Source organism: Protopterus annectens, chromosome 6.part0, assembly GCF_019279795.1.
Source record: "Protopterus annectens isolate FY-2018-M chromosome 6.part0, PAN1.0, whole genome shotgun sequence".
NCBI classification, from domain to species: Eukaryota; Metazoa; Chordata; order Ceratodontiformes; family Protopteridae; genus Protopterus; species Protopterus annectens.
The window spans coordinates 674,988,858-675,004,793 of record NC_056737.1 but is presented as its reverse complement, the minus strand read 5'-3'; the positions used below and the strand labels follow the sequence as shown (position 1 = coordinate 675,004,793).

At 42.8% G+C, this 15,936-nt stretch overlaps 1 protein-coding gene across 1 annotated transcript in view; it reads right to left on the bottom strand.

Moving 5' to 3' along the window:
* Nucleotides 1-15,936, bottom strand: part of LOC122803876 — a 169,472-nt gene that overhangs the window by 40,412 nt on the left and 113,124 nt on the right. The window contains exon 3 of the mRNA XM_044073556.1: nt 1,265-1,413. Within this exon, the coding sequence (XP_043929491.1) occupies nt 1,265-1,413 (149 nt within the window). The remainder of the gene's footprint in view (nt 1-1,264; nt 1,414-15,936) is intronic.

Here is a 15,936-nt window from a genome sequence, read left to right as displayed (position 1 = left end):
CGTATGCCGGTATACAGGCCAATCAAAACATCGCAAAACAGAGCTACTTCTGTGTAATAAACAGAAGTAGGTCTGTGTTTATTTATTTCCAATCAAATAAAAAATAAACAGAGCTACATCCGCATTAAAGACGTGGAAGACCTTTTTTTTTTTTAGTCTTCACTTATAGTGAAAAACAAGAAGGCATGTACACAATCGGAAGATTCACAGAAACTGATCCATTTTGTGTACCTCAAAAATGAATTCACTAAGCAGTGCAGAGTTCCCCTTCTGTGTATTAGAGAGGCATCTGATAACATGAGATATCCAAGGATGTGATACCAGTACCTGCTCCTATAGTGGCCAAAGATCATAAAGGAACCAAACCAGTACCTGTTCTGAAAGAAGAAAGTCAGTCTACAAACTATTCAGGCTGGTCATTTTGTGCATGAAAGGTGCGTACCTGCTTATCTAAAAGACCATGTTAACAGTGAAAGCTTTTTTCCTAGGAAGGAACAAGAACATTTTCTGATTTCACTGAAAGCCTGGTAGTCTAGCCAGTCTTTCTTAGAAAATGACAAAAGAAATCTTGTTCTTAGAAAAGGATAACAAAATCCTTGAAATGGTAAACTGCTGTGCGATGGCTAAAGAAATACTGAACAGTGAGAAATGTACAGTAATCAGAATGCATGCTACCAAACCAAATGCCTACCTGTACTTAAGTTTATAAAAGGAGTTTGTAGTGCAAGAAAGAGGGCAATACTTTGGTTATTAAACCATTAACCTAGGTGGTGCATGTTGTGAAGTGCCAACACTCCACTTTTAAGTACATTTAATTAGTATTCAGTTAAAGCTGATTTTGAGCTCTTTGCACCCCCTTTCCTGGGTAAACTATCACTATCTCAGCTACAAAGCTACACACAACGTATCTGCTACTACTGCTTGGATATTCAAGTTTCATGTCTTGCTAATGGTGCAGCAGTCATAAAAGACATAAAGACTTTATGTTTGCAGCATTCGGTTTCACAATCCAAGGATACCTTAAGTGGTAATGATGACATGTTAAAAAATGTTATGAAGTATTCATAGACTCAGTATATGTTGCATAGTAAAAGGACCCTTACTGCAAACAGATACACAACGCCCATTACACAATGCCATTACTATACTGACTGTAAAGTACTATGAAATTCCATTACACAATGACATTACTATACTGACTATAAAAGTACTATGAAATTAATTTACTGTTCAGACTTGAAGTACTTATGTCATTAAATATTACCATGATTTTTTCTGTTTCTCTCCATCTTCATTGCTTTCATCTGAATTTAAGTCAAAAAGCTGGTCAAGTCGTTTTACACTTTCTGTTGAACATTGGACTGGTATGGCAGGAAAACAACTCTTAATGGTTTCTTTAGTCTTCTCATTGTCCTGAAAAACAGTTGCATGACATGTTAAAGAACTCATAAGTTATATCCCCCTTTCCTTTTTTTAAGATTAAATTCCAAAATGAAAAATGTCAAAAATGTACTCTAAAATACTGCCTTTGAGCCCATCTGTTGATTACTCATACACACCTTCATCCAAACAAACAGGCAACTACTAATCTGGTTTACACTCCATTGCACAGTACAACCAAGTACATTGATTCAAGGAATTGTCCACTTTTACTTGCAGTTTAAGTCATCCTTGCAGTTTCTTATTTCTCTGCACTATGGTTCTTATATGGTTTAGGTACTAGAGACCAGCGTGTACTTTACAAAACTTTGATTTTCTTACCTTGACCCCACTCACCAATGACATGCCACAGCCATAGGAAAATCTATATTTTTTTCCTAATGGGTACTACCCACAATCTTGCAAGGGCAATCCTCTTTCTGACGTCAGTAGATCCTATTTAAAAAAATGCACATACTTGCAAAGAGTTGTGGATATTTTCTTCACTGTCTTTGTTGCAGAGATGAACAGAAACATTACTTTTGCACATATTTGACTGTATCTTTCTGGCTACTGATCCACATAATGAAGATATTCTTTTCTGTAAGTGCAACATCTTTACGGGCAGTAGTGTTTGAGGCTTTTCACAACACAGAGAATAAATACTCATTTGTAATGCTCAAAGATTATGGTTTGATGAAGTATTAGTATACTACAGTGTAATAAATTAAGGTGACAGAAGTGGGTAAATATAATGTGAAGAGATATTTGTGCCCCAGTAAAAAAATGAAAAACAATATTACTACAGCATGAATTCAAGAACAGAATGTGGTGCCTATTTTGAAGCAAAACTTTACTGCATTGCAAGGCATGGTATGAATTATAACAGCAAAGGACTTTTGAGCAAACTTAGCACATTTGGAGTGAATGCAAGGCACGGCACGAATTATAACAGTAAAGGGACTTCTGAGCAAATTTAACACATTTCCATAATGTTCAGGATAAAAACTCACATCTACCCAATGTGGACACTGGGAAAGAGCAGCAGCTGTTTACATGCCACTTACAATTTTTTTGAAGTAACTATTAATCAGTTACAGCTCCAGGTTTACAGTGACAACTCTGACCGCTCAAGAAGAGTCTGGTAAGGGTCTCTCAGTATTTGAGGGACTGCAGATTAACAGCAATAAAAAGTAGTTCCAGCTACTTTATTTTCTGAGACTTTAAAAGTGCTGTGAACAGATCAAAGAACAATGCAAATCACAGCAATCCAGGTAAAAAATGAAACGCAATCAGCTTTGTTTAGCTGTGTGAAATGTCAGATCATCACATTACTGCCATTGCCATTCTGTTTATAAGACAGACAATATCGCACTTGTATACATGTGACATGACAGATTCTGGATATTGCAAGACAAAGCATTAAGACAAGATCATGTTAGTATGGCAGGCCCCATGGAAACCAGGTGATCATCTGAAAGCATTCACTACAAATGCTGTCCAGTTGAATAACAAAACACTTCCAGAGCTCACGTCAGTTGCACAAATTCCCTACTGTTGTGTGAGATAGGATCTATCTAAATTACATATAACTATATATCTTGGGTCTACTTTGACCCATTGAAATAATACTTCAGCGAAGTTTCACTAGTCCGGTTTCGCGAAAAGTGCATTTCTCCGGAAATGCACTTATACAAAACTACAGATCACCGAGATTGTTGCTGGTGATTGCGGTACAGTGGAGCTAAGGGAATTTTTTCCCCACTGTAGTGCGTTCTTGAAGTTGGTATATATTAGTAGGGTCTATATTAGATGAACGAAAGTTCATCTTAGCGAACGCTCACATGAGCGAATATCCAGGTACTCGAAACTGCAATTGTGGGGGGCTGCACACCCCCCCTAAATATATATTCCAACTCCGAGATCGCACTACAGTGAGGAAAGGGCAAATATTCCCATCTTCACTGTACCACGATCTCGCAATTGCAGTTTCGAGTTCCGCAATATTCGCTCATGTGAGCGTTCGCTAAGATGAACTTTCGTTCATCTAATATAGACCCTATTAGTAGCAGGGGTGTGGGGGATGCAGGTGGGCTTGCCCCCCCCCCCCTGCATAATGTACTGTAGTGTATTCAGTGATATGTAGTTTCGTGAAAGTCCATTTCTGGAGAAATGCACTTTTGTGAAACCGGACTAGCGAAACTGAAGTGTTATTTTGATGGGTCAAAGTAGACCCATATATTGTTGGGGGGGGGTCTCCCCAACATGAGGAATGCAGGAAGCTTATTTTATTTTTTTTGTTTTTTTGCAGGTTAAAAGTGTTTTTCAGCCGTTAGCATTTGACTGAATGATGTTCTGAGTGAACATGCAGCAGGTCAACAGGATTCCGGACCCATGGCAGACACTTTGTGGAAACAAGTTAAAATATAATAAAACACATTTAGAATGATTTTTATTCACTGAAACAACTCACAATACAGACATACAATGAAAAAAATACTTTTGAATTCCAGTGTGGAGTTTTCCTTTTCCTAGGTAGGTACTTTGGGAAGAGTCGGGAAAAACAATTCAGCATCATTCGTCATCCAGCAGAAGGGGAGGACTGTTTCCCAGTAAGTGAGATGAACGGTTTGCTATCATTTGTGTGAACGACAGTGGCAGCACTGCTGCTAAAAATCAGAATGCCGTGCACAAAATTTAAGTGGATGGGATAGTCAAACACATTTATGTGAATGCAGTACTGCATTCGCATATGTGTATTCAACTATCTGCACAGAGATCGCATTACAGTGGGGATTGGAAATTCATCCATATCCCCAATGTAGTGTGATCCCGGACTTAGAATATATAAGTAGCGGGGAGGTGCAGGGGGGCTTCCCCCCTGCAAAAACATATGTCATATAGGAGTCTGATTTACATCAACTCCTATATGGCTATCACGTGATGGTTTCGGTAACAATGTCAACTCAAACGCGTCTATCATTTGGGTCGACATTGTGGCCATTCGGAATGTTTGTGTTCGGTTTTACTTTTCGTTGTTTCGAACGGCAAATGTTTTGCTGTTCGAACAAATGATAGTAAACTAAGACGAACACATGCAATAATACCAACATCCATGCTCCTTGCAGACTATGTAAAGTCATGACCTACAGGGACAAGGGACAGCATGTAATTGTTATTAGGGTTTCCTTCTAGTGCCCAATCATTACCTGAAGATGGAAAAGAAAAGCTGCCCTTAGTTGTTTTTCTGTTCCCAATCCTGTCAGCCCTTCAGTGCCATGATCTATTCCTGAACCCAGTTACAGAGAAATATAAGCACTGTGCTGGCATGTTAGCAAAAGGCTGCAATTTTTGTACTTAAAGTATATATACAAGGACTACTAGCAGAAAAAGGAAGAGTTAATGCAGTCAAATATATGATCAGATAAAACCGCAAAGCAAAGAAAATGCATCACCTCTACACAATTGTCAATTTTATGTACTGAGCTTTATAGGAAGTGTTACAGAAGGCTGAATCACACAAATCCTAAACAGAGAGAAACTGCATTTTCTTGAAATATTTGAAAAGTGTGGGCACATAGACAAAAAAAAAAAAATCAGGATCTGAAGCTGTCCAACTTCAAGACTAAATAGCTATGCAACCAGAACTGCTTTGCCAATGCTTTCAAATAGCAATCATAGCTTTACTGATGGAGACTTGTGGTGGCTGGAGTGAGGTAGCACAGACAGCCAAATAAAAGCTCACATCTTCATTACTTTGGTTCTATACCAACTCTGTCAATGTCTGTGTGCTGCTTTCATCCATCTACCCAGCCAGCCAGCCAACTGTTTTACAAACTGCTTACGTTGGTGAGGGTTGTCGTACTAGCAAGCTGAAAATTACAGGCCTAACATTTCTGTCTTAGCATAAGTCACCAGGTCATTTTGTGGTATCAAATATTCCCAAGCAAGCTGACAGACTTAATCCTTCCAAAGTGTTCAGTGTTTGCCCTGGGGCCTTTTCCCAGTGGGCAGTGACTGGCACACCTCTTGAGGAAGGCACTCAGGTGTTATCTTCCTTAGGTGCTCAAATCACCTCAACAGACTCCACTCGACCTGGAAGAAAGTACAGTTGTGTACACTTACCATAAATGTAGATGTTAGAGTGTCTTCACTGTTGCAGTCATGACTGTTGCAAATACACCTCAGAAGAAGGGTGAAAAGGGAACCACACAAAAAAAAAAAATAAGAGGGACGGGGTGGCTAAAAGGCCCTGCAAGACTGCAGAGGCAGCTGAAGTGGCAGCAGCTCTTCTAGAGTGAGTCCTTATACTCCCTGGGATTTGCTTTCCATGATGTGAATAATAAAATCTGATTCCATGAACAATCCATTTAGAAATGGTCTGCATAAGAAACAAACAATTGCTCTGATTTCCTGATGTCTGGTTCTTGTCAGGTAAAACGTAGTGGTCTGTGTGGTCTCTACAGGAATGGAGTCCTTTCCCCTATTTTGAGACTGGGGGAAAAAAAAAGGTGTGAATGGTTTGTGACATAATTTGGAAACCACCTTGGAATTAAAGGTGAAAGTAGGAGTAAAGTAAGTACACCCTGTCTTGGTGAAAAATAATATAAGGTTCCACATGTCAGATGTGGCAGCAGGCTCAAAAGGAGGTGTAAGGTGTTTTCCCAAAACATAGTTGAGATCCCAGGCAGGAATGGGTGGAGATCTACTCTGAGAAACTGTCTCATGAGCTGGTGGGAAAAGATTGGTCTGTATTAGAATGAGCAGAAATAGCAGAGGCATGTATCTTTATGGAAGAAAAAGAAAGACCCTTATGTAAGAGGTCTGTCAGATCAAGTAAAATCAGAGGAATGTTAGGAATAAGAGGATCTGAATCCTGAGCCTGCATCCAGGTGCAAAATCGAAATGACATCCATAAGTAGGAGAGAATGAATCATAGACCCTGGATTAACCAGGCAGCCAGGCTGAGAGTCTTGACATCCATGGTGTTGGGACAGAAGGTTCGGAGTCTGAGGTAAAACCCAAGGAGGCTCCAGAGAAAGGTTTTTCAGAGTTGGGTACCAAAACTGTCGAGGCCAATTTGGGGCCAGTAAAATTATCATCTTGGGCTTGTCCTGTTTGATCTTTAATAACACCCGTGGAAGAAGAGGTAGAGGTTTCTCCAACTGAATGATAGTGCATCCACTTTCCAAGCTAGTTCGTGGAATGTCCTTGTGCAGAAAATCTGTAGCTGATGATTGAGGTGGGATGCAAAGAGGTCTATGTGAGGACATCCCCAGACCGCTGCAATCATCGGGTCTGACAGGTTCCTGCTCAGACCGTCTGCCAGGATGTTCTGCCTCCCTGGTAGAAACTGAGCTTGAAGGTCCCATTTGTAAGCTAGAGCTGTGTTCCATATATTCATGTACCACATAACTGTGGTGTTGTCTGTGTAGTTGTCCTGGTTGCCAATAGAGTGTTCTGAATGGCTAACATTTCCTTTAAATTGATATGCATGTGCTTCTGATCCTTTGTTCAAAGGCCCTGCAGACAGTTGCCCTGCAAATGGGCTTCCCATGCATAATCCAAGGCATCCGTGGTTAGTATCTGACTGGCTGGAGGCAGACTGAAGGCCTTCCCTTTGTTTTGAGTACATACCTTGGACCACCAAAGGAATTCCTTTTGAAGACAAGGCAGGACAGTGATCTGTATGTCTAAACTGTGGCAATGCTGAGACCATACACTTTTGAGGTACCACTGTATTTTCCTCATATGTAGTCTTGCATATGGTACGAGAAGGATGCAGGAGGCCATGTAACCCAAAGCCTGCAGGAATTTCCTTGCAGATAGCGGAGTTAATGATGCCAAGGTTTTGAAAGTTGAAGCCAGCTGTAATTGTTTTTCGTATGTCAGAAATGCCATCTGGGTTGTTGTGTTTAGAAGAGCACCCAGAAAAGTTATCTGTTGTGAGGGTGTCAAATCTGACTTTATGTTTACAGTGAATCCCAGGAACTTGAGAAGTTTTTGAACAAATTCTAGATGCTGGAGTAAGACATTAAATTTGAATTCCCTTGAGTTTACAATAAGCTACTACTGGAGCCAGGCATTTGGTGAAGACCCGAGAATTGATAGTCTGCCTGATGGGAATGTGTAAATAAGCCTCCTTTAAATCCAATGTTACCATCCATGCATTTCTGGTGAGCATTGGAAGTAGCTGCTGTAGAGTATGCATCTTGAATTTTGAAAGTGTTCAAGACCGACAGATCCAGAATGGGTCTCCATGAATTTTGCTTTCTGGAGACTAGAAAGAGCCTTGAGTAAAAACCTTGTCCCATTTCTGAAAGTGGAACCAGCTAACCATTGATGTTTTCATCCAGAACCCACTTGTCTTGGGTTATACGAGTCAATTTAGATGAAAAAAAGTTTTTTCCTCAGAGGGGCTTCCAGGCAAGAAGTTCCTGCAGCCCAACAGGGGGAGTCATTGAGCCTGTTTTCTATGAGCTTGCAACCTGTCCTCTCCTCCCCTAGGGGTGGAAGCAGTCCACTGTCTTGGTCTATAAGAGGCTTGAGTTTGGGGCCTTCCTCGGGCCTCTGAGGCCTGTCTGAATTGGGAAAGGACCAATTTTTAGTAGGCCAATTCCTACTAAATCTGGGTGGCTGTACTTGCAAGAAATCCTTAACCGTTTGCATGGATTTTACCTTGTCCTCCCATCTTCTTTATCACCTCTTCAGCCTTAGATCCAAACAAAACATTATGTTGAACAGGAGCATCCAATAACTTAGCTTTTACTTGATCTGGCAAGTTTTGTTCCTTTAACCAAGCATGCCTTCTAATGACTGTGCCAGTGGCAGCAGCCCTACAAGAAGCCTCCAAGGCATCAAAAAGTACAGTTTTGTACCTACCATAAATGTAGATGTTCGAGTGCTAATACAGCTGCAGTCATAACAGATGGGTTCTCCTGCCGTCAGGCGGTCCTCGTTGGTCAATTCCAAAGTCTAGGTCCGGGTTTCGGTTATCGCCGCTTCTTCCGTATAAAGGAACCAGCCGACGCCATTTTCTTCAGTTTTTCTTGCCCCAGATGTCAGGTGCCCCCAGAAGGAAGGCAATACATAAATTTGTGTAATAATGCAGTGCAATATAATCAAAATACAGTAGTTGCAAGCAAATACATCATAAATGAATACCCCAATCAGGTTGTATGAGGATGTGTAAGCCTACAGGCCTGTCCAAAGAGGGGAGGGAGGGAGGGAACCTGGGTCTGCAGTTTGAGCCTTACATCTACATTTATGGTAGGTACAAAACTGTACTATGTTCATCGTGCATACAGCTGCAGTCATAACAGATGGGTAGAATCCCAAAGCTAAAAAGGGGTGGTAGGCACTAGGTGGAACTAGGAGGAGCCAAAATGCCCTGCAAGACTGCAGTGGCAAAGCCTGCTCTAGATTTGGAGTATAATGGTAGGTTGTAGTGCTTGGAGAAGGTATGCACAGAACTCCAAGTGGCTGCTTCCAAAATATCCTTGGTAGGAACTCCTCTGAGGAAGGCTGCAGAGGTGGCTGTGGCCCTGGTGAAATGAGTCCTAATGCCTGTAGGTACAGTTTTGCCATGAAAGGAATAGCAAAAGCGGTGCAGGGCTATCCATTTTGAGATTGTCTGTTTGGAGATTGGCTTTCCTTGAGCTCCTACATAGGACACAAAGAGCTGTTCTGATTTTCTGAAAGGCTTTGTTCTGTCCAAATAATAACGCAGTTGTCTGTGGATGTCCAAGGAATGTAGTAATCTCCCCTTTGTTTTGAGGATTAGGATAAAAAGTAGGTAAATGTATGGCCTGATTTAAAGCTACCCTGGACACCACTTTAGGCATAAAGGACGGGTTGGTTCGTAAGGAAACTCTGTCCTGATGGAAGATGATAAAAGGCTGGACAGCCATAAGAGCCTGTAGTTCTGAAACTCTATGAGCTGAGGTGATAGCCAGAAGGAAAGCTGTTTTCCAGGACAAATATTGCAAATCTGATGAGGCAGCTGGCTCAAAGGGAGGCAAGGTCAGTTTTTCCAGAATGAAATTAAGATCCCAAGCAGGTACTGGTTGTTTCCTTGGAGGTCTTAAATTCTTAGCCCCTCTGAGGAACTGTCTTAAGAGAGGGTGAGAGAATAAAGGTGGATCAGTGTTGTATTCTGTAGAAATGGCTGAGGCACGGATTTTGATGGAGGAGAATGAAAGTCCACTGCTTAGCAGCTCAGCCAAATATTGTAGTATTTGAGGTAAATTCAGTTTTCCAGGATCCTGGCCCTTTTCCTCATTCCAGACACAAACAGTTTCCATTTAGTAAGCTTTTCTAGTTGATGGCCTTCTGGCCTCCAAAATGACATCCTGCACCTCCTTGGAGAGTAGGGCCTGTTGTGATGCTAAGGAATCTTCCATGCGGCTAGATTGAGTGTTTTTAGCTGGCTGTGAAGAGTTTTGAAGCTGTGCTGAGTCAGAAGAAGAGGCATTAGAGGCAGGGTCCATGGTGGGGAATGCGTCAGGCTCCTCAGGAGTGGGTACCAGTGTTGCCTTGGCCAGTCCGAGCAATGAGAATCATCTTTGGTCTGTCTGCTTTGGTTTTCAATAGAACTTTGGGCAGCAGAGGAAGAGGTGGGAAGGCATAAACTGTCATTGATGTCCAACTGAAAGAGAGAGCGTCCACTCTCCAGGCCATTGGATGGAAAATCCTTGAGCAGAATTTTGTCAATTGATGATTTTTGTGGGAGGCAAAGAGATCTATGTCTGGCCTTCCCCATTCTTGGATTATTTCTGTAAAAACTTTTGGATGTAATTTCCATTCGTGTGGCTCTGTCATATCCCTGCTTAGGTTGTCTGCCAGCGTGTTTTCCTTGCCAGGCAAGTATTGTGCTTGTAGTTCCATTTGTAAGTCCATGGCCATGTTCCAAAGTGACATGTAAGAATGTGTGCCTCCCTGTTTGTTTATGTACCACATAACTGTGGTGTTGTCCGTTCTTATCAATAGTTGACCTGGTTGTAGAAGGTCCTTGAAAGCTATAATAGCATTTATTACTGCTAGCATTTCCTTTTGATTGATGTGAAGGTGCTTTTCTTTTTGGGACCATTTGCCCTGAATGCAGTGATCTGTCATGTGCGCCCCCCAGGCGTAGTCCGAGGCGTCTTTTGTGATGACTATTTGCTTGAGGCTTGCTGAATGGAAGACCTGTGTTTGTTTGACATGCTTGAGCCCACCACAGAAATTCATTTTGCAGACATGGAATTAGTTGTATTATTGTTTCCAAACTGTGGCTGTGTTGAGACCATATGTTTTTCAGGTACCATTGTAGTTTCCTCATATGCAGCTTTGCACATGGGATTAGTAAGATGCAAGATGCCATGAATCCCAGAGCCTGCAGGATTTTCCTTGCAGTCAGCCTGGTGCAATGTGCTAGTGTTCTGAAGTATTGAATTAGTTGCCCCTGCTTCTCTGGCGTGAGGTAGGCCATCTGGGTGTTTGTGTCCAAATTGGCACCCAGGAAAATGATCTTCCGAGATGGTATTAGCCTTGATTTATTTTTGTTGACTGTGTATCCCAGAGAGTTCAACAACATTATTACATAAGCCAGATGTTTCAGAAGAATGTGCTTGCTGTCTGCTTGGATCAGGCAGTCGTCCAAATAGGGGTATATTTGTATCCCTTGAAGTCTGCAGTAGGCAATTACTGATGCCAGGCATTTTGTGAATACTCTGGGCGCAGTAGACAAGCCAAACGGCAATGCAGAGAATTGATAATGAGTTGAACCTGCAAGAAATCTGAGGTACCTTCTGCAATTTTGTCTGATTGGGACATGCAGGTATGCCTCCTTGAGGTCCAATGTTACCAGCCAAGACTCCTTGCCCAGCATGGGAAGAAGTTGCTGTAGAGTGAGCATCTTGAATTTTGAGTGCAGTAGAAATGTGTTTAGGATGGATAGGTCCAAAATAGGTCTCCAGTCTTTTCCCTTCCTTGGTACCAGAAATAGCCTGGAATAAAAACCTTGACCTTGTTGGTACCTCTTGAATAGCTTTCATGTTTATGAGATCTGTAATTTGCCTTTGTGCCTCTGCCCTTTGATTGTGTGGCAAGTTTGGCATGCCTCTAATTTTTGGAAGGGTGTGAAAATGGAATTTGTAGCCTCTGTTTATAATGTCCAGGATCCATTTATCCTTTGTGACAATATGCCAATTTTTTGAAAATAATGCCAGCTTTCCTCCTAAGGGGGGCTGCCATTTGAGACTTGGTTGGCATGCAAAGGGGAAAGTCATTGGGTTTGCTTTCTGAAAGATTGTGAGTTATCCTCATCACCTCTTTGTGTAGGTGCTTGCCACTGTCTGCCTCTAAACGATCCTTGGGATTGTCCTCTGCCCCTTGGGTGCCTGTATCTGCCCCTTTGGGGTCTGTCCATGGCCGGAAAGGACCAGTTTTTGGAAGGCCAATTTCTACTAAAACGTGGGGGTTGTACCTGTAGAAAATCTTTCACAGTTTGCATTGATTTAGCCTTTTCCTCCATTTTCCTTAATACCTCCTCAGCATTAGCACCAAATAGTACATCCTTTTGAAGAGGGGCGTCTAGTAATTTAGCTTTGACATGATCAGGCAAGGCCTGTTCCTTGAGCCAGGCATGCCTACGTATGACTGATCCTGTAACAGCAGCTCTGCATGAGGCCTCTAGAGCATCAAAACCACATTGTAAAGTATGCTTACCCACTTGTTCTGCACTATGCATCAAATCCTGCAACTCCTTCAAGTCTGGTTGTTCAGGTTGTGACATTTTACTTTTCAATTGTGATAATTAAAACTGCTGGTATTTTAGCATATGAAACTGACAGTTTAAGGCCCTCATGGTTAAGGTAGCCGAGGTATATACCTTTTTCCCCACCTTTCTAAGGATCTGGAATCTCTCTCGGAAGGTAATGGGTTTTTAGCAATGGAGGCCTTAACTCCCTTGGGGCCCTGTGAGATGGTTTCTGGGTCAGCAGCATGGCTTTTGTATAGAAATTGGTGAGAGTCAGGAACCCTGTAGTACCTGTCAGGCTTAACTGGAGCTGGAGGTAGAGAGTCCGGGTTAAGGCAGGCCTCCGAGTAAACATCATCTAGGATGTCCAAGACAGGAGGTATAGCCAGAGGCCTGTGCTGAGGTAGCAAGAGAAATTCCCTAAGCCTTTTCTTGGAATCTGAATAATCTTGGCCTTCCCAGTGGAAGAGTTCCCTTAAGGTATGCAAAGTTTCCCCAAATGAGTAATCCTCGGGGGGGGGGGGATACAGAAGGGATGGACTCCTCCGCATCAGAGTCTTCAAAAGGGGAGTAAAAATGTTCCTGATCATCAGAGTGCTCTGAAATAATGGAGCCCTGATCAGAGGAGGAATCTTCCTCCACTCTGGGCCAGTAATTAAATCCTCAGCCATTTTAAGCATCTGTTTCTTAGGCATGGGGCCTGGAGATGGGCACTGTGTAGCTGGTCTCAGAGTGCATGGTAGCTTTAGACTTAGTGAAAGCCTTGATGGAGAAAGAAGAGGAAGGCCTGAAGGCACCTTGAGTGGAGGTGGACCTGTCCACATTCTGAGATTCAACGCCAAGAGGCGAGTATCTGTAGTCGGGGTGTGGGCAGAGGAGCCTGCAACCTCGGGCACAGGAGACACCGTCAAAGAAGTGTCGTCAGTAGTCAGGGGCTGCATAGGCGCCTCGCTGAGAACCGGACCACGTGTAGTCGGCTTTGGCGTGGTGTTGGTGTAGAGAGCCGCGACCTCGTGTGTCTGTCCTTATCTTTGTTTTTAGACAAAACCTGAGTCGGAGTATCCGGCGACATAATATAGTTAAATGCTTTCCCAAAATAATGCTGGGCTTAACTCCCGATGATAATTAGTGCGTCTTGTTGAATGTAGGAATGGAAAGCATTTGCTTCCACAAGAAATACAATTATTAACTTTGTCTGACATCGGTCTGAGGCAAGAAAAGTTTGCGGCAAGAAAGACTGGAGAAAATGGCGTTGGCTGGTTCCTTTATACCCCTGTTGCACTGACGTCAGGGAAGAAGCGACGACAACCAACGCCGGACCTAGACTTTGGAATTGACCCGCCTGACGGCAGGAGAACCCATCTGTTATGACTGCAGCTGTATGCACGATGAACATCCACAATGTAAACCATGCTTCCCTACTTGTTCAGTGGCATGCATTAAGTCATGTAATTCCTTATCATCTGCACAAGCGGAAATGGAAGTTAGCTTTTGTTTCAAAACAGACAGAAGAAATTGTTGGTATTTCAGCATATGAAATTGACAGTTTAAAGCCGTAATAGATAAAGTTGCAGAAGTGTACACTTTTTTGCCCCATCTTTCTAAAGATCTGGAATCCTTCTCAGTGGGAATGGGGTTTTTAGCAGAAGCGGCCTTAATGCCCTTAGGACCCTGAGAAATGGTTTCAGGGTCAGCAGTAGGATTCTCGTATAAAAACTGGTGGGAATCAGGAACCCTATAATATCTGTCTGGCTTAACAAGAGCTGGAGGAAAAGAGTCAGGAGTTATGTTAGCCTCCGAAAAAGCATCATCCACAATATCCAAAATAGGAGGGATAGCCAGGGGTCTATGATGGGGAAGAAGAAGAAAATCCCTAAGTCTCTTCTTAGATTCCGAGTACTCCTGTCCTTCCCAGTGAAAATGTTCCCTCATTTCATGTAAAGTTTCCCCAAAAGAAAAATCCTCAGGGGGAGAAGCTGAAGGGATGGATTCCTCAGCATCAGAATCCTCATAAGGAGGGAAAGAATAATCCTGGTCAGAAGAAGAAACTGAAGAAACAAAAGCCTGATGAGAGGAGTCGTAATACAATTCCTGCCTTGGCCTTTTATCTGGAGGGGGATGTGAACCCCTAATCATAGTAAGTAAGACCTCCACCATCTTAAGTAGCTGTTTCTGAGACTTGGGTCCTGGATCAGAAGAGGCCTGGGCTGTAATCTTTGATTTAGAGGGAGTCTTTGCCTTTGTCTTTGGCTTTGCCTTTATCAGAAGCTGAGTAGGCCTGAAAACCCCTTCGGAAGCCGGTACCTGCACAGTGGCTCCGGACCCATCCGAAGGAGCATTGTCCGAAGGTCTTGCAACTGAAGTATTCAAAGGCCTAGTTGGCTCCTCGTGGGAGTCCGTTTCGGCCATTGGTTCCAAAATGGCCGACAGGGGCTGCAAAAACACCTCACTGATGACTACCGAACCTGAAGCTAGCTCTGCTTGCACAATATCGTCTGATTTGGACCTCGGAGGCCTGTCTTTATCCTTGCGTCGTTTGTGTACTCCGGTAGCCAGAAGCGTGTCCGACGACATTTTGCAATTAAAACGCCTACCGAAGTAATGAAATGCAAAATCGGTTGATTAAATCTAGCACAAAACTGACAACTAGCTACGTCGTGGTCAGGGCCTAAGCAAGGAATACAGTAAGAATGAAAATCCGTATGAGGTATTTGCTTCCCACATGAAATACAGTTATTAACTTTTTCTGACATCGGACTGGAGCAAGAAAAAAGTTTCCCCAATGGGGTACTTAGCTTTGAGTAGGAGAAGAAAGTCTTCGGACTGAAGTACGTTTAGAAAAAATTGTCAGGAGTCAGCCGACCGGCACTTGAGAACTGCTATCACTGCACGGCAAGAAAGACTGGAGAACATGGCGTCGGCTGCCAGCTTTGTACTCCTGGTGCTCTGACGTCAGGGAGCGTGGCTGAGCAGCCAACGCCGGACCCAGACTTTGGGATTCTGGCCGACCGAGGACTGCCTGCCGGCAGGGGAGAACCCTACAGTCATGACTGCAACAGTGAAACACGATGAACATCAGTAGCTGTACTGTGAGATATTTCCACACTACATAGCTCCATACTCTACACAGAAGGTGAGTCCTGCACCCTCACACAAAGAAACAATTTCTGCTGCTTGTATCATGGGCCACGTCCTTTCAGTCATTATTCAAATTTCATGACTACAGGTAAGGATGAGAGTACAGGATGACTAGTATACTGTTAGCTCTGTCCTCTAACTTAGTTCCCACTCAGTCACCACTGTCCAGTATGACAGATGCAGTAGTACCTGGACTGTACCCACCCACTGCTCATTTTCTTGATCCCATCTACTTTCAGTGATGAACAAGATAAGATAATGAACGTTCCTTCTCCTTATCTGCAAAGTGCAAGCCATTTTCTTCCATGTCAGTATCAGATAAACCCCATAATGCAAGTCCTTTCTCTCAAAGCTGGTGGTATACATTGTATATATTTTTTAGTGATGTGGCCCGAATCCAAAATTCCTGCTAGTATAGTTTCATGCAATACTAGAGAACTACTAAGTAACCAATTATCTAGTAACCACTCTCAAAGAAAGGTAAAAAGCATAAAATCAGTAGACTTTTAAGAGTGGCCAAAGTAGAGAAATCAGATGTTGATTGACATATTACACACACTCATACGCCTGCACTTACCCATCCACACCTTGGTGTGTCTACAGCACAGTCAGCTAACCCTAACTACATAAGATTAAGACAG